This window comes from Neovison vison, chromosome 1 (genome assembly GCF_020171115.1).
Source record: "Neovison vison isolate M4711 chromosome 1, ASM_NN_V1, whole genome shotgun sequence".
NCBI classification, from domain to species: domain Eukaryota; kingdom Metazoa; phylum Chordata; class Mammalia; order Carnivora; family Mustelidae; genus Neogale; species Neogale vison.
The window spans coordinates 196,699,665-196,718,311 of NC_058091.1; the positions used below are offsets into that span (position 1 = coordinate 196,699,665).

The following is an 18,647-nucleotide window of genomic DNA, read 5'->3' on the forward strand; positions in this document are numbered from 1 at the left end:
CCTGCTTCCCCCTCATCTCTGCCTGCCTCTCTGCCTACTTGTGATCTCTCTCTTTGTCAAATAAATAAATAAAATCTTAAAAAAAAAAGTTCAGTTATAATGACAACTTAGAACAAATATGTACTATACGAATTGGTATTTTGTGATTTCTAAAGAAGTATTTGCTCTCAGTAGAAAGCATTTTTTACAACATAAAGAGGTATAATGACATAAAAAATACAATCAAATGAGAACATTTTTTAGGAAACTTATGGATTTTATCTTCCCAGGTTTTTTTTTTTTTAAGATTTTATTTATTTATTTGACAGGTGCCCCTCCTCCCAGTTTTTTTTTTTAACCCAGTTTTTTTTTTTTTTTTTTTTTTTTAAGTAGGCTCCACACCCAACAAGGGGCTTGAACACATGACTTTGAGATCAAGACCTGAGCTGAGAACTCAAGTCAGATGTCTAGCCAACTAAGATACACAGGGGCCCCAACCCACCCTTTTATTATAAAATTTTTCTAACACACAGAAAAATTAAAAGAATAATACAATGAGTACTGATATTCTTACCACTTAGATCCAGTAACTACTAAGATTGTTGCTACATTTGCCATATTTGCATATATTATAGACGGATCTATCTCTCTATCTGTATGTGGATATGGACCTGCATTTGAAAGTAAACTGAAGGTATCCTAAAACTTTACCCCCTGACCATTTCACTAAACATCTCCTTAAATTGAAGAATTTTCTCCAAGTAACTCCAATATCATCATCACTTTAGAGAATTAACAAGAATTACCTAACACTACTTAATTTCTAGTAAATAGCAACTTGATGAATGAACCACTGCCCGGACCATTTTTCAGGGCTTATTCAATAGTCAGCAATCTATTAGCAATGTAAAATCAGTTTTATCTTTTCCCTGAGAGAGAGTCAAAGTATCTGATTTTTTATTTATTTTAAAACATTTATTATTATCATCTTTTTAAAATTTGAGTATAGTTAATACCAAATGCCTCATTATTGAACTCGTGGCATAATTACACACTTTCTACATGACTGAGCTGATGCAATGAAATATTTGGGAATGATTACTGTCAGATTCCATCCAGTTTAGGAAACATGCTGCAAGAGGCAAGAGAGAAGACTGTGTCCACTACCACGCTCAGTGGGTGGGGTGGGGAGAGGGGAGAGAAGCATGGAAAGGAAAGCACTGCTAGGTCCAGAAAGAGAACCACAAAACTGGTAAGCCCAGAGAGGACTTTTCCTTTTTCTTTTTTTTTTTTTAATTAATATTTTAAAATTTATTTTCAGCATAACAGTATTCATTATTTTTTCACCACACCCAGTGCTCCATGCAAGCCGTGCCCTCTCTAATACCCACCACCTGGTACCCCAACCTCCCACCCCCCGCAACTTCAAACCCCTCAGATCGTTTTTCAGAGTCCACAGTCTCTCATGGTTCACCTGCCCTTCCAATTTCCCCCAACTCCCTTCTCCTCTCTAACTCCCCATGTCCCACAGAGGACTTTTCGATGAGGGAAAGGAAACCAGTATGTCCCAAGCTTCTACTTACTCTGTGCTAGCCTAGTGCTAACCACTTCCCGTAAGAGATCCCCTTCACCCTCCACAGCAGCTCCAGAGGTACATACTGACGCCTCGTTTACAGATAAAGAAATCGAGGATCTGAAAGTGAGGTACTCCTCCATCACACCACATATCCAGATTATATTCTATGGGCCAGAGACTGGGCTACTCTGGACCTAGTGAAAAGCTAGCAGAGATCTTGGGATTCACATCAAGAAAGACTCAATCCAGTGCTCTAAAATGAAAACTACAAACCAAAACAGAACCTATGGATTCTGAAACTGGTTTGCTTTACAAAATGAATTGAACAGCCCTGTTTGGGGGTGCCTGGGTGGCTCAGTCCTTAAGCATCTGTCTTTGGCTCAGGTCATGATCCCAGGATCCTGGGATCCAGCCCTCCACTGGCTCCCTGCTCAGCCAGAAGCCTGCTTCTCCTTCTCCCACTCCCCCTGCTTGTGTTCCTTCTCTCACTGTGTGTCTCTCTCTCAAATAAATAAATAAAATCTTAAAACAAACAAACAAAACCAGCCCTGGTTGTAAATTCAGTCCTGTATTAATTAGCTGGAGATGAAAAGACTGGAAGCACAGGATGCCAACCCTAATGCAGTAGAAACTGCATGTGGAGAATAAGGCTACAGATGACAGCCAACGCGTGCAGTTAGGATGAAAGAGGCAGGAGTTCAGAAGCAGGGAAAAAGCAGGCAAGGGACTCCACCGTCTTCCCTCAAAAAGGAATAATATTCCAAACTGTTTTCAGCCCTGTGGATCACTGTGTGGTTGGCAAGCAGAACTACCCTCTGTCCTCATTGGAGGAGAAAGATTTTTATATGCTTAAAATCTTCTGCCACAGCAAACCCACAAACAGGTGGGAGGTGGGGGAGGGTGGAGATCAAGAAGAGCCAGGAGCAATAGGACCGGCAGCCTGTGAGCGCCCCCCTGCGGAAGACATGTGCTAGTGCGCCATCTGGACACCCTCCCCACCACTACCCACATGCACAAGGGCATACGTAACACAGAAGAAAATAAAAGCAAACTTCTACACATATATAAAAGATGGAAGACAGGAAAAAAAAAACAGTTTCAACAAGTGCAAGCCCAACTTAGAGAGTACAAATGCTGGGTGCTTCTGAAATACCTTTGCTTCTTAAAAAAAAAAAGTCAGAGTTCTCTTTTAGGGGATGACAAAAACATTCTAAAATTAAACAGAAGTGATGCTTGCACCACTCTGTGAATACACTAAAAAACACTGAATTGTACCTGTATGTTTTGGTGGGTGAATTCATAGTTTGTGGATTATATTTTAATAAAATTGTTTGAAAAAACAGTAAAGGTTATTTGAAAACAACTCAAAAATTTTTCTTCTTCAACTTGCAGGCAAGGCCACAGAGATCAATATTTGCATGTCCAGTGACAGCTGTCAGAAAGCCCTCACTTAGCAGTGGGTTTCATTCTTCAGTGTAGATCAAAAGCACCCAGGAACCTTGGAAATACTCATTGTATTTCCAGAGTGTAAGTTTGTCTAGAGTTGGGCGTGAGCATAGATGTATTTTCCTAAGATTTCCCAGCTGATCCTAATATGCAGCCAGGACTGGAGACGACTGGTTTGGAGAGATCTCTGGGCTCGGTGACAGGAAGCAGAGGGCTCTGCTCTTCAAACCACCCCACTGAGTTGGCATCCACAGGGAGATTCCCCTGGTCAGGCAGGCTAGGGCGGCTCTGGGGCTCCTGGGTAAACTCTTGATTGCTCAAGAAAGGAGCACGCTGCCCTGTGTTCACACCAGCATTTCCTGACTAATTCTGAGCCTTGCCCTATTTATGGCACATTGTATCTTCCTATCTGCTCATTAGTCTCGATTTTCTTAGTTTCTTAAGCAAACAAATCAAAACTTGCTTACTGATTCCTTCATAAATGTATATTTTGGGGACACCTGGGTGGCTCAGTTGGTTGGGCAGCTGCCTTCGGCTCAGGTCATGATCCCAGCATCCTGGGATCGAGTCCCACATCGGGCTCCTTGCTCCGCAGGGAGCCTGCTTCTCCCTCTGACTCTGTCTGCCTCTCTGTCTGCCTGTGCTCGCTCTCGCTCGCTCTCTCTCTGACAAATAAATAAATAAAATCTTTTAAAATTAAAAAAAAATAAAAAAAATAAATGTATATTTTGTCTTCCCAACCAGAGGGCAAGCTATTTTCTTATTTTTCTGGCCCTGTGGTAGGGGAGTGACAAATACTTCTTGACTGAATGACTGTTATTTCTATAAACCTCTAAACACTGCCTGAAAAGTACTTTTGCTCCGTTCAGGTCAGTAAACTAGATTAAAAAAGAAAGAGGTCCCTCCCCTTCACCCCCCAAAAAAAACCCAGCTTGAAAAATTAAAAGACAACGTATAAATTGATATTTCCAGCAAAATCCCTTAATATTATTCTTGTGTGTATTCTGCTTGCTAAAACAGTAATGTTCAAGCAAACAAATAGAAGGACCAAGACGTAAAGTTGGTTTTGCTTTAAAACCATCTCCCTGGAGCAGCTCTGGGCCTTTCTACCCTCCGGTATATTCCTTGCCCTGGGGCCCTGCTCCCTGTGCTCCCTGGACCAGGGATATTTGGGATGGATGGTCTTGGGCTTGGGAGACAGAGACAGGAGACTGGAGGTGGTTAGAGGGTAGCCTTTCCCCTTCCTTTTTGCCTCTGGAAGGCTCTATAGAAATGTCTTCTGCAGGAAGGGCTAGCTGCAGTTGGGAGTTTCCACAGGGAGATCCAGCTCTCTGCCAGTCCTTTCTCCACAGAAATGATAGCCGCTTCCTGAAATTTCTAATCTCTGGGTTGCCTCACCCTCCCCAGTTGGCTTCCCATCCTCTTGTTACCTGGGTAACCACTTCCCGGCATTTCATTCTCTGACAAACTCAGATGCGACAGAAAAAGCTTGGATGTGAAAGGCTATGTGACCTTGGACAAATAATTTAACCTTTCTGTTTTCTACTTGTAAAATGAAGCTAATAGTACATAGCCCAGGGGCTGACATATTTCTGAAAGGAGCTGATGTTAATGAGGAGCCTGGCCCATTGCCTAGTTCGTTTTAAGAATACAATAAAAGTTATTCCACTCCCTTGTTTTTCTCTGGCATCAACAAGATTGTGCTGAATTATGAAACAGTAAAATGAATAAGAGATGTAAGCAAAGGTTTAAAGGTTTCATTTTCTAAGACTATAAATGTTAGAGCAGAGAATTTAGTTTCTTATTTTTTCTAGGTACAAAGCAACCAGGTTCATCTGATAAATTTGAGTTTAGTACTTCATCTCTTATGGTTGTATATTATATTGTCTCCCGTTTCCATATTACACCTAAGGAAACAAAGTGCACAGCGAATACAGAATTTCTTTTCCAAACAATCCATCCAAATTGGTCACAGGCATGACCCTTAAATGTGCAATTCCCCATTTTTAAAATACTTCAAGGGCATGCCTGGGTGGTTCAGTAGATTAAGTCTCCAATCGTTGATTTGAACTCAGGTTGTATCTCATGATATCAGGGTCTTGAGAGCCAGCCCTGCGTGGGGCTCCAGGATGGATGTGGAACGTGCTTAAAATTCTCTCTCCCTCTCCCTCTGCCCCTCTGCCCCCATCGCCCATCCTCTTTCTGCACTCAGGCTAGTTCTTGTGCACGCTCTTTGTAAAAAAAATTAAGAAAATAAATAACATAACACAAAATTAAATACTTTGGAACACAGAGGTGTGTGTGTAGATGTGTGTGCACGCCCGTGCGCTCGTGCATGTGTGTGTGTGTGTGTGTGTGTGTGCGCGCGTGCGCACGTGCTGGTATGTTGGTGGGGCTGGGAGTTAAATAAGAAGAAGAAGAAATAATATTGTGTGGCAAAATACTACCACGCGGATAATTATTAAAGATGATGGGTATATGAAGAGTTCATTATATTAACCTCTCTTCTGTGATAAAAAGTTTTGAAAAAGTTAGAAGCCTCTTATCTGAAGCATATGTATCTCCCTAGAGTCACCTAAAGGCAGTATCTTAGCCATTTCTCTTGGCTTTCACACTAAAAACTCTTAACTCATAGAGCAGAATAGAGCTGATTTATTTTTTAAAAAGTGGGTGAGTAGCTACCATGTGCTAAGTATTGTATGGAGAATAATTACTCAAGAATATAAGTAATAAGTAAATATAAGAATATATATAAGAATAAGAAATAAGTAAAAGGTCTGGCCTGTTAATACATGGTATCATTCTGCTCCTCTAAAAACATTTGTTATCGGGGCGCCTGGGTGGCTCAGTGGTTTAAGCCTCTGCCTTCAGCTCAGGTCATGATCTCAGGGTCCTGGGATTGAGCCCCACATCGGGCTCTCTGCTCAGGGGGAAGCCTGCTTCCCCCTCTCTCTCTGCCTGCCTCTCTGCCTACTTGTGATCTCTCTCTGTCTATCAAATAAATAAATAAAAATCTTTAAAAACATTTGTTATCAAATTCTAAAATTATAGGATAATTTTCTGGGATTTTCATATAAACGACACATATTAAGGATTAACTGCATGGCCAATAATTCTGAAATCCCAATGTTTCTCCTAAACCCTACGTATGCTTTTTCCTAACACTTGAACATTCTCATGGATAAGTCTAAGATGACACTGTTAAGGGCATGTTCCTTTTGTCCAGTTTTCAGAGGTAGCATTGATTGCTTCTTTGCCAATTTCAGCTTCTGGGATTTACCTGGATTAAGACTTTTTGAATTTTCTCTAAATCAGAGATGCCATGAGAATTTCAACAGTTACTTTGTTGCTTTTGGAGTAGTCATTAGGATGCACTTGTGATTTTTATTTATGAGAAATGCACAGTTGCTATGCCCATGGAAATTTTTTTTTTAAGATTTTATTTATTTATTTGAAAGAGAGAGAGAGATCACAAGCAGGCAGAGAGGCAGGCAGAGAGAGGAGGAAGCAGGCTCACTGCCGAGCAGAGAGCCCGATGCGGGGCTCGATTCCAGGACCCTGAGATCACAACCCAAGTCGAAGGCAGAGGCCTTAACCCACAGAGCCACCCAGGCGCCCCTCCATGGAACTCTTTACAGAACCTGACACATAGCAGGTGAACAATAATTACCTGTGACCATACTTGGCCTTTATCAAACCCTTTTTGTGTTCTGTAAGTTCTCAGCAGTCAAAATGAATTCCATGCTTTTTTAAGGAGACTCTAACCATAGATCCCTTTCTCCCTGGGATAAATGCCTCCTCCAAATGAGAAGGCAACTTACATAAATAGTGTTTATTGGGTGGAGTTATTTCACATCTTTCTTAACTGAAAGACACCTGATACACTTTTATTTTTACAATAGAATATGAAAAAAAAATAAAAACAAAAAGCAGGGCGCTTGGGTGGCTCTAGCAGTAAGGCCTCTGCCTTCGCCTCGGGTCATGGTCCCAGGTTCCTGGGATCAAGCCCCACATGGGGTTCCCTACTCAGCGGGGACCCTGCTTCTCCCTCTGCCTGCTGCTTTCTCTCTCTCTCTGACAAATAAATAAATTCTTAAAAAAAAAAAAAAAGACTATGAGAAAAAAAGCAACACAGATACTTGAACACAGTGCTATGTATTGAAGCAGATATACGTAAGCCAAATGGAGATTTATTTTTAATGGCCTTAGAGTTTTCGTTTTGCAAGATAAGTGGAGCTCCGGAGATAGATGTTGGTGATGGCTGCAGTTCAGGTGCAGGAGCGCGTTACTCTCCAACTCCGGGCTCTGGCTTCGAATGCGACATTGCGTGTATTTAAGATTATTTGAACAAATAACACTTTAAAAAATGTGAATGTATTCAATTCCACTTAACACTTACAAAGAGTTAAGATGGAAAATTTTATGCTGTGTATATTTTACCACCACAAAACTTAAACAAACGAATAGAACAAAAAAATCTCAAGAAAAAGAATAGAATAAAGAAGGGCTGCTCAGAGAAGACCTGTATTACACCTGACAACCTGCTCGGAACTAAATGCCTACCCACCCACCTTAAAATCTCGAGAGGCCACCCACGTTTCGACCCCAGCAAGCTATATCACTGTTATAAAAAGTGCTTGTAGAATATAATTTACTTTCTGGGAAGTGCCAAAACCGATAAGATAACATCCTCAGATGATACTCTCAATTTAAAAGTCTTATCTGCAATGGGAAGCAAACCAGTTTCGAAACAGCAACCAAAAGGGCAAAGTTGTGTCTGACCTCTATTCCGTCAGACTCTCTAAAGCCTGTGCACATTTTTCAGAGTCTGTTATTTGCATTTCTTACTCCTAAAAGTCACTGCAACCAAGTGGTTTGTCCTGCCATGGAAGGCTTCTGACATTCTTCCCGGACCGGCCACGACCATGGGGCCTCCCAAATGACTGTGCTCCTTGATCATGCCACCCCGGGCTCATGGCTCTAATTAGACTAAGAAACATCTTTAATTAACATGGCCTAATCAAGTCTACTTATGACTCAGGAATGTGATTCCTGATGTCAACCACTGACTCTCCTTCACACTTCATTGTGATTACAGTGCTCGTCGGAATTTTTTCAGATCTAGCTTTTTAAAGTTGTTCTGTTGGTTTCTTTTTCTACAGCCACATAATTCTTTGGAAGATGAGATCAATGATATTGATGGTATTCAGTGTGAAAATACACACTGAAATGTGTTTCACTGACTGGCTTTATAGGCAGCACTCCCTTAAACAAACTTCATAAATACATCTTTTAATTATTTTATCTTATTCTGCCTAGATTTTTAAAGTTAGGTCATTCACAATCTTTTTCGGTATTTAAAGAATCTTAATAAAGATATTTTAATTATAGGATTTACCAGATACTTTAATTATAGGATATGCCAGAAGGATATATCAACAATTAATATATATTTATGTATATATTAATATATACCTATATAGAATATATATATACATACACATACATACATATATGATATATGATACACATGATTAAAATACATATATAAATCATACACTTATATAGTATTTAATTATTATATAATAGTATATAATATATGTAAATAGCACTATGTAATTATATTATAGAGTATATAATGCTATATATCATATTAATATCATATATTAATAATATCATATTATCGCATATTGTAATTTATATTCTATATATGTGAAATACGGTGTTGTAAATTGGCTCCGTGGACCTTTAGAGGATTTATGGGTGAGCTTTTGTGCATTTGTGTGTGTGTATTTTGCTAAGGGAAAATGGTCAGTAGCTTTCATTTAATTCTCAAAATGGTCTTTGATCACCCCCTCATAACTATCAAACAAAAATGATTAGGAAGCCATGTCTAGAGCTATATTGTCCAATACTATAGCCCTTAGCCATTCATGCCTTTTGAGTACTTGAAATGTAGCAAGTATGAATTACTATAAGTATAAAATAAACACTGGATTTTGAAAAATTAATATAAAAATTAATATAAAATTAATATAAAAAGAAGATCTAAAATATATCAGTGGTACTTTGATTATATGATGAAATAATGTTTGGAATATAGCAGGTTCAAAAAAATGTATTATTAGCACTAATTTCACCTGTATTTGCTTTTGTTAATGTGGCTACTAGGAAATTTTAAAGTATATATGTGACTCTCACAACATTTCTTCCAGATGGCACTGGTTTGGGAAGAATCAAAGCTCATCACAGACAGTTTGCTGATTCTAAGAGGCAAAAAATTTTATAGTAGTTCCCAAATTGAATTACGAGAGATTTTAGCAAAATGACAGACTACACACCTAAACATAACAGGGTTAGGGGTGCCTGGGTGGCTCGGTCAGTCATAACCTACCTTTGCGTCAGGTTATGATTTCAGGGTGCTGGGACTGAGCCTGCACAGGGCTCCCTTCTCAGCAGGGTGTCTGCTTCTCCCTCTTCCTTTACCCCTCCCCCGCCACTCACACTCACACTCTCTCTCTTTCTCACATAAATAAAATCTTTTAAAAATTTTTAAAAAAAATAACAGGGTTAAAGGCACTGATTTAAACTACTTCAAACATTCCAACATAATTTCCTTTAGAGAATCATAAATTTGAAAAGTCTGATGTTAACTATGAAATACTGCCATCCATATCTGCAGATAATTCATATGGTGCTTTTGATAAGAACCTTAGGACAATAATGACTCAAAGCAAACTTTTGCTTTCAGTACATAAATAAGACGCTACATTTTAAAAGACCAGGAAATGTAATGAGAAACAATTACAATGAAATATCTAAAGGGAAACCGAAATTTCCAATCATTAGAAGTTATATGGGTATGGTACTTTGATTCATGAATCTTATCAGTCCTCACAAACCCTTATGTGGTGCCTATATCACCCCCATTTACAGATGTGAAAACAGGTTCAGAAAGGTTGACTCATTCCCCTTTGAGAAAAAGAACTACCGTCTTATTCTCTTCTGTGTACACAGTTTACTGATTCCAATATAAGGTTTCTCTCTCAAGAGTGTCTGGATCACAATAACCTTGCTTTTCCCAATACCACATGCTGAGAAAGAGGTGTACTTAAACTAAGTTTTTGAAATTCTCACATCAATCAATGGGAAATAATTATTTTGATGTTCACCCATCAACACACCTTTTGCGTATTTTTTGTGGAATAAAGTACAGAACAGATCTTGCTCTCTGTGTCTCATTCTCAACAAAGGTCTTGATCTCAGTTGCTTCTGTTCCTCGGACTTTGGGTTTTCTCCTTGCCACCCCTCGGGGCTGCCTCTCCTCCTTCATGTTGGAAAACGCATGTCCGAGAACATCTCCTCTAAAAGTTTCGAGCTTTGCTTACAAGTTAAAAACTCTAGATCTATGCTCTCTGCGAGCAGAGTGAATCCGCATCCAGGGGCGGAATTCCTCCAGCAACAATTCCTGCCCCATTCAACTGGTGAGCCGAGCAGAGCCTCCTGCATCGGCTCATATCGATTCGCACGCCCGGGCGCGCGCCTGCATACCACAGTAGGGTGAGTCTCGGCCTCTCCCAGAGCCTAACCGCAGTCCAGAGAGGAGGTCGCACCTGGTCCCCACCCCTTCCCAGCCAAAACCCGGGCAATACTTCTTCATCCTCACTCCCGGAAAGGCAAAGGGTTCAAACACATTCCCTTCCCGTTCCTGCCCAAGCACGACCGCTCCTATTTACCGTCTTGTACCACCAGCTTGCGAATGCCATGGCGACAACCGGTTTGTTCTGAGCCGCGCGGCAGAGGGCGCGGCGAGGACGCGGGGTGCGGAGCAATAGGCACGGGGCTATCACTGCGCCTGCCTTGGAGCGGGAGGGCTCTGAGCTCTGCAAGCCCTGAAGCCGTCGGAGGCAGGGCACCTGGGCGGTGTCTGAAGCAGGCCCCGCCCCGTCGGCTGACCCCGCCCCCGTCGGCTGACCCCGCCCCCGCCCGATTTGGCTCGAGGTTAGTTAGGGAAGCTGTTTTATTGCTCCAGGCAGCCACGCCCTGCAGCTTGAACTTTATTTTACACCCAGGAGAGGGTTCCGTGGTCCAGTTAAACTACCCCACCTACTCTGGGGGGTCCCGCATGAACACCCCCCCTCCTTGCACCCCTGTCCTTATTTCACCCGCCTCTCACCACCTAACTTTTCCCGACGCGGGCTACCCCCTGTGGAGCTCGGGCCACGCCCAGCTCACTTGGCCGCGGTGGGGAACACCCGGCCACCTCCAGCCACCTGCCCTGCGTCGGGCACCGAGCCCCGCGCCCTTCCCCGGCCCGGGCGGGGACGCACGGGCCGGGAGGCCAGGCAGGCTACGGCCGGAGGAGGTGGTTCACGGCTCCGGGGCAGAGGGTCCTCCCAGGGTTCAGCCCTGCGGCTCCGGGAGGAGCGACACTCACCTCCTGGGTATGGCGGGCCGCTGCAGCGCGCCGGGGCCGCGGGGAGGCAGCGGGCTTCTGGCCTGGCTGAGACATCGCAAGGCCGCTGCAAACGGTGCCTCCGGGAGGGCGCAGCGGACACTAGAAGGGACGCCCGGGCGGGGCGCTCTGGGAGGGAGGAAAGCAGCGGAGGGGCAGGAGGGCGCGCCCGTGAGGCAGCTTTTCCGACCCAGCCCCGAGCCCGCGCGGGGGCTCCCCCTTGCCTGGCCGGGTCCTCCCCTTCCTGCCCGCTGCTGGCTGCTGTCCCCGCTGTAGCGGTCCGGGGCTCCCGGGACTAAAACTTAACACCCTCGGCCCCGTTGTCTTCACCCACAGGTCCTCCCCGCCTCCCCGGACTCCGCGGCTACCCGTGGTCGCGGGGAGGAGGGGCTGGAGGTCTCAGGGTTCCTCCTTCCACTTGCCCGGACATAAGGTTCAGTTGTGCAACGGGAAAGCGGGACCAGGGCGTGGCCGGGCTACGCCTCGACCCTTCTCCTTAAAACATCTCGAGAATTAAATACCTTTTCTGCCGTCTGCCTGGTTTAGTTTGGAGGAGAATTTACCAACCCAAATCTGGCCCAAGCCTGGACCGTCTAGATAAGGAAGAGGATCACAGAAACAAATTGGTCTGTGCATGGTGTGTGTGTGTGTGTTTGTGTAGGTGTGTACGCTCGCCTGTGTATGTTTTATGTCATCTCACTTTGGGTTTTTTTTGGGGGGGGTAGAGATTTTGAAAGTTTAAAATGTCTTATGGGTAGGAAACCTTAGGCTCCAACTCAAACGGAAGAACAGTCCCAAATTTAAACCCTTATAGCCTTTCTGGAGCCTGGTCGGTTTTGTTTCCGAGGCCAAAGTGTTTTTAGTCTTTGACTCATCTTAAACAGCACTTCCTGGTTTGGACTTGGAAGTGAACTACAACAGGCCTGTGTAGAAAATGTTCATCTGCTGAGACTGTCGGCCTCCAGTTTTGCGGGTTTGTGATCAGACCTGCCTGGAAAAGCCTGTTTCCCTGGGATAGGATTGACACTTTGGACCTGGGGGTGATGCTCTCTGTAGTGCTGTGTTTCAGACAGTTGAGAGAGAAAAAGGCAGATTGTAGGAAAAGATTTGTTATACTATATACTGAGCTTGGCGGGATGAATTCTTGTTTCTCTCTCCCCTCTCAGTTTTTGATTTTGACTTCCTTTACTGGCTAGCTGCATTCTTGATGGAGCTACCAGCAAGGTAAGATTTAAATGCATTTCCTCTTAAAAGGCTTTAAGTATTATATAAGTAACTAGTATTTCCAACAAACAGACTACAGTGTGAGAATTTATGCAGAAAAATGAAATAACTTAGATAAAGAGTCTGTCATTGTCCACTCAAGAAAAATCGGTTGGTGGTGTGAATTACATTCATAATTGGGGAAAATATGTCATAAGCCTGAAAAAATGACATTATGATTGCGACCAAACACCTACAGTAATTTAAACACACACACAAGCTGCAGGGACCAGAGGATAGGCAGCTCCATCTCTAGGCCAAGGAACCAGAAACATTTCCTTACTTCAGAGCCTACAGACCCTAGGTTCAGGTTTTAGAACCCTGACTGCTTTATTCTAAGTCTGGAAGAAGAATGATTTGTTGATGAAAATTTCTTCTAATGGAGTATTTAAAATTGAACTTAAACCAGACAGTTTTATGATCGTTTGGGTGACAATGAAAGATGGTTAGGTATTAGTAAGTACACATTGTGTTTTGGGACTTAGGGGTTGTCTGGGTTTGGGTGTATTTAGGAAGGGAGAGGAGGCTTGAGTGGGCAGGCTGTCTGGTGGGATACGGACAGAAGTAGAAAGGGTGGGGCCATTCAGGAAATGCAAAAGAGCCTACGGGTGTGGCTTTAGCTGCTGGTCCAAGTTTAGGAGTAATCAATCCATTTGCCCACTTACTGTTTACTGAGAGCTACTGTGCTAGGTGATATAATTGATATCAAAATCTGTAAGAGATCATGACATTAGCCTTCAGGCTTTGCTGAAGGGTTGGAAGTCACTTAAGCAGAACAATTATGGGCTGAACTATGCGTTGATGACTATGAGTCCAGAAGAATTACAAGGAAGTTGAAGAAGAGGGTGGTGTTTTCACTTTCTCTTGAGGTCAGTGAGGCATTTGAACTTTGATAACCACGACCAGCAGTTGAGCATCTTAGGGAAGATCATTTGAAATATATATAGCAATTTTTACTATATTTTTATTTGCACACATTTTAAGTACTTTATTCTTTTATTTACTCAGTAACAGGATGACTGCAATGTGTCAGGCTCCACGGAGGTGCTGGGGACCTCACAATTTAGGAAGAAAGACAGACAAATTCCCCATCACATGACCATGGGATAAGGGTAAGGGCTGGCCGAGGTATGCCTAGAGCACTACAGGATCTTGAGGGACTTCTCACTCTGACCATGGGGTGGGCTGTCTGGGGAGGAGGAGAGCTCCAGGGCTCCTTCCTGCCCTCATGCTTGACTTGATGGAGTTGAAACCTCTCTCATGTATCCTCCACTTGGTACCTGCTCTTCATCTCCACTAATCCTGTAGTTGTGCAGGACCTCATCACTTCTTATCAGGAAGCACGTAAAACAAGAAAAAGAAAGACAGGATGGAGTCTCTAGAAAAAACCAGCGGGAAACTGAGAAGGAGCTACAGTGGGGCAGAAGGAAGCTAGTAAAGACATAGGTACCAGAGGCCAAGGGTGGAGGAGCTTCTGAAGTTTTGTGCCCCCCACATTCCCATATTAGAATCCTAACGCCCAATGTGGTGGTATCAGGAGGTGGGGGCATTGGGAGGTGATTAATTCATGACGGTGGGGCTCTCAGGGAGATCAGTGCCCTTAGAAAAGTTGCCCCAAGATTGCTTCCTCGCCCCTTCTGCCATGTGAGGATACAAGCAGAAGTCTGCAGCTGGGAAGAGAGCCCTCGCTGAACGATACTGGCACCCTGATCACAGACTTCCAGCCTCCAGAACTGCTAGAAAAATATTTCCGTTGTCTAAGCTCTCCAGCCTGTGGTATTTGGTTACAGCAGCCTGAGTGGACTAAGTAAGACACCTTGCTTTTCAGATCACACTAGGCTGGCGCGCAGGTGGCCAGTGGGGTGGCAGGCGGGAGAAAGAATGGAGATGGAAAGATGGAGGGACAGAGGAGAAAGAGAGGAAAGAGACCAAACAGCAGATGAAGTATTTTTTAGTTTTCACGGTTACCAAACAAGAACTTCAGTCACCCACATACCTCTAACTAGGCCCGCAGGGTTTACTTCTCATCCTTTACTATCTCATGCCTGCTGATAGTGAACCACCTACAAAATACCTTCAGGCCCTGTTCTTCAGCATGACAGAACTTCCTGTTTCTTGTCCACATGGACCCAAGAGGAGTGGGATCATATCCCCTTTTCAGGGATTTATTCTGGAGGACTCATGGGATCAACCCGTGTGGGAGGGAAAGAAGGATGGGTCAAGGGAGAAGTCGAGTGGGATGCAGAGCCAGAAGAAGCCCCCCATAACCCTGAAGGGAATGACCAATGCAGGGTGCCCTTTGGAGCAGGTGGAGTCTGGGGAGAGAGGGCTGAGGCCTTAGGAGCCTGCATCACTAGTCCATGGGTATGGCTGAGGGTGAAGGGAGCATGACTTGGGGGAGAGAGCTGCCTCCCTTAAGCTGGGGCAACCCCCAAAGGGGGCTGAGAGATGAGGACTATCTGCTGGTGGCACTCCCAGGAGCTGGAATGAGGACTCTTCCTCCTGACAGGAATTCAGGTAGCTTATCACATCCATGACAATCCTCGGTGTGATATAACACCAGAAAACTTTGCAGGTAGGATGGAGGGGCGAATTAATATTACTAAAGTATGCTGTCGGGTTGCTATCTAACTAAATATCAGGCCTGAAAATACTATCAATTAAATTAGATTTCTCCCCGTTTTACCGCGACTTTGGCTTTCCAGAAGCGTCACTGAAGAACAATTTGTTTCATGCAGTGGCCATGCTGTTAACACTGACAATCGAGATACATAGAAACAACAATTTTAAATTTTGATCGCAAAGAATGATTAGAAATGAAGGCAAAACACTTTTTAAAATTTTCTAATTTTGTCTAGTGCTTTTAAAGCAAAACGAAAAAAAAATAAGATTGATGTATAGGTCTAGCAGCAAACAAGGAAGTAGGTGGAAATCACCCCTATTTGCTAGAAAGCTGTAAGCCTTTTTATAAGCTGGAAGTCTTTTGCTTTCCTTACTAATTTCCTGTAAGTTTGTGGCTGTCCATGGGTGCATGAAGAGAGCTCAGTTCTGAGTCAGTGTATTCCTAGGGCCAACAACTAACTAGTGCTATCTGAATCATCTCTCTTGCTTGTTTACGTCCAACAGGATTAAGTTCAGATCCCTTACCACGTCCTCCCAGGACCTGCAGGATTTGTCCCGGGCAGCCCCAACTGCAGCCTTATGCCTTCGTGTGCTTGTGCTCTGGCCCTGCCCTCCTGCTTTCAGATCCTGGAACGTTCTGGGCTCTTCCCCTTTCTGCCTTTGCTCATCCCACCGCCTGGAATTCTCTTCCCTTTCCCTTCCCAAAGTGCTAACTTTCCACAGCATTGCATTTTATTGCAATTGTCTATTGTCCATATAAAGTCCAAGATACTCACGGCCTAATCCTAAATGCAGTTTATATTTAAAGAAACATGAATCTGGCATCCTGAAAGTAACTAAAAACATTTCGATATTTAGGGCAGTCCTCATACTGCAATTGAAAATGCAAATGCCCGAGTGGGCACACAATGAGAATGCTCAGCAAAACATTTAGAAGTCCTTTCTCTTTTTATCTTACTTCCATTATCTCCCCCATGCTCTAAAAGTTCTTCTATAAACTCTCCGAAAAACAATCAGAAGATGTTATCTTGTCTTACTTCTTTTTCTCATCTCCTTCTGCAATTATGTCATTCTTCCTGGAGGGTCCTGAGGGGAAATCGTTGTGCATACTAACACATTCTTTGGTCCCTGTCATACTGTTGATCTGCACCCACTGCTAGACTCTGATGAAAAGGGTCATTTGGTCTTATTCACAGAACTTGAGGCTGTGCATGGCATACAATATGTCCTCAAGAAACATTTATGGGTGCATAAGAACACATTGTTGGTTTCTTTCTAGGCTAAACGTCCTTCTTCAAAAGATGAAAGACATAGACTGAGGAATTTAGAATGACACTTGTAATTGAAATGGTCTCTGGTCATGTAGGATTAGAAGGTCAGCAGAACTATCTAAACGGCGCCAGGGTACTAATTCTACTGAATGGCTTTCACAGCTGATAGTGACAGTAAATAAATAAAAACATATAGTAGGGGCACCTGGGTGGCCCAGTTGGTTAAAGCCTCTGCCTTCGGCTGAGGTCATGATCCCAGGGTCCTAGGATCGAGCCCCACATCCGGCTCTCTGCTCAGCAGGGATCCTGCTTCCCCCTCTGCCTGTCTCTCTGCCTACTTGTGAACTCTGTCAAATAAAAAAATAAAATCTTAAAAAAATATATATATATATATAGTAATTACTATGTATTAGAACAACTATGTATTAGAAACTTTTCACTGTTTTTTTTTTAAGATTTTATTTTTTTATTCGATAGACAAGCAAGGGGAGCATGAGAGGGAGAAGCAGGCTTCCCGCTGAGCAGGAAGCCCGATGCAGGGCTCGATCCCAGGACCCTGGGATCATGACCTCAGCCGAAGGCAGACGCTTAACACCTGAGCCACCCAACTGCCCCAGAAACTTTTAAGTTTTTAAAGACTTTGAATATATTTGCATACATTTGTTCATTTCACCCTCATGAAGTAGGAAACATTATTTTCCTCCTGTTATAAGAGTGGAAACTAAGGCCCAGAGAGGTTGAACAATTTATCCTGGGTTACACAGCTGCTAAGTGACAGTATTAGCATTCAAATCAGGTGGTTTAGTGCTTCTAACCACTTCCCTGTACTTATTCTTTGCTATATACAAAACAAAATTTGTCATAGAATTTGGAGTGGAATGTTTGCATATGGGTGAGATATATGATGCCATGGGGTGGGGGATTGAGACTATATTTTTACATGAGTGATTTAGTATCTGGAGTGGTAAAAGTGAATCTAAGATACTTCAGCTATCTGTTCTTCAGAGTGTACCTGGAGAATATAAAAATAATTCTAGTCAGTTATAAAATGTTATATATTATTCATTTATATGATATGTCAGAATATGCAAATCTGTACAGACAGAAACTTGGGGTGCCTGGGTGGCTCAGTAAGTTAAGCGTCTGCCTTTGGCTCAGGTCATGATCCCAGGGTCCTGGGATCACGCCCCACATTAGGCTCCCTGCTCTACAGGCAACCTGCTTCTCCTTCTCCCCTGCTTGTGTGTGCTCTGAAATCTTTAAAAAGACAAAGGCAGTGTGAAGAATCCATAGATAGCATTTTAGTATTATGAAAAAATAAAAAAGATATATATTTTATGAACTTTCGGGGTGCCTGGGTAGCTCAGTGGGTTAAAGCCTCTGCCTTCTGCTCAGGTCATGGACTCAGGGTCCTGGGATCGAGCCCTGCATCAGGCTGTCTGGTCGGCAGGATCCTGCTTCTCCCCCACGCCCCTGCTGCCTCTCTGCCTACTTGTGATCTCAGTCAAATAAATAAATAAATAAATCTTTAAAAAATATATTATTTTTTGAACTTTCTATATAACCACATATGTATTTGTTCTGCTGGCTACTTCTGGAATGATACACAAAAAATTACAAGTAGTGTTGCCTTTCAGAGGAACTAGGGAGAACTAGGGATGTGGAGAGAAGAGTTACCTTTCACTTCTATCTTTTTTTATTATTCTACTCAGTTTTTTTAAACACATACAGAGTACTTTTTGTTCAATGCAGTTCTAGATAATAAATATATATTAGGTGCATGTATAACTTACAGATTAAACTGTATCACTTAAATATCTAAAATTTATTTATTTTTGCGAAAGAGAGAGAGGGAGAGCAAGTGCACAAATTGGGGGAGGGGTAGAGGGAGAAGCAGACTCCCTGCTGAGCAGGGAACCCCAGGCAGGACTCAATCCCAGGACTTTGGGATCATGACCTGAGCCAAAGGCAGACGCTTAACTTACTGAGCCACCCAGTCAACCCAGAATTCCTAGAATTTGTAACTTTGCTTTTT

The 18,647-nt window shown here is 43.1% G+C and overlaps 1 protein-coding gene and 1 long non-coding RNA gene across 10 annotated transcripts in view; one reads left to right on the plus strand and one right to left on the minus strand.

Moving 5' to 3' along the window:
- The window catches only part of CAST (calpastatin), a 114,065-nt gene extending 102,427 nt beyond the window's left edge, over positions 1–11,638 (minus strand). For 3 of the 9 annotated variants that reach the window (XM_044265188.1, XM_044265172.1, XM_044265116.1), the window contains exon 1: positions 11,439–11,635. In XM_044265188.1, the coding sequence (XP_044121123.1) occupies positions 11,439–11,513 (75 nt within the window). In that variant the 5' untranslated portion in view covers positions 11,514–11,635. Of the gene's footprint in view, positions 1–10,737; positions 10,887–11,438 lie in introns of those variants that run through there. The other 6 variants (XM_044265180.1, XM_044265136.1, XM_044265143.1 and 3 more) reach the window with 5 other exon arrangements.
- A 19-nt stretch (positions 11,639–11,657) lies between these two features.
- Positions 11,658–13,887, plus strand: LOC122917382. The gene is made up of 3 exons (XR_006386387.1): positions 11,658–12,082; positions 12,623–12,680; positions 13,728–13,887. It is a non-coding gene; the product is annotated as an uncharacterized LOC122917382 (long non-coding RNA).
- Positions 13,888–18,647: the final 4,760 nt, after the last annotated feature.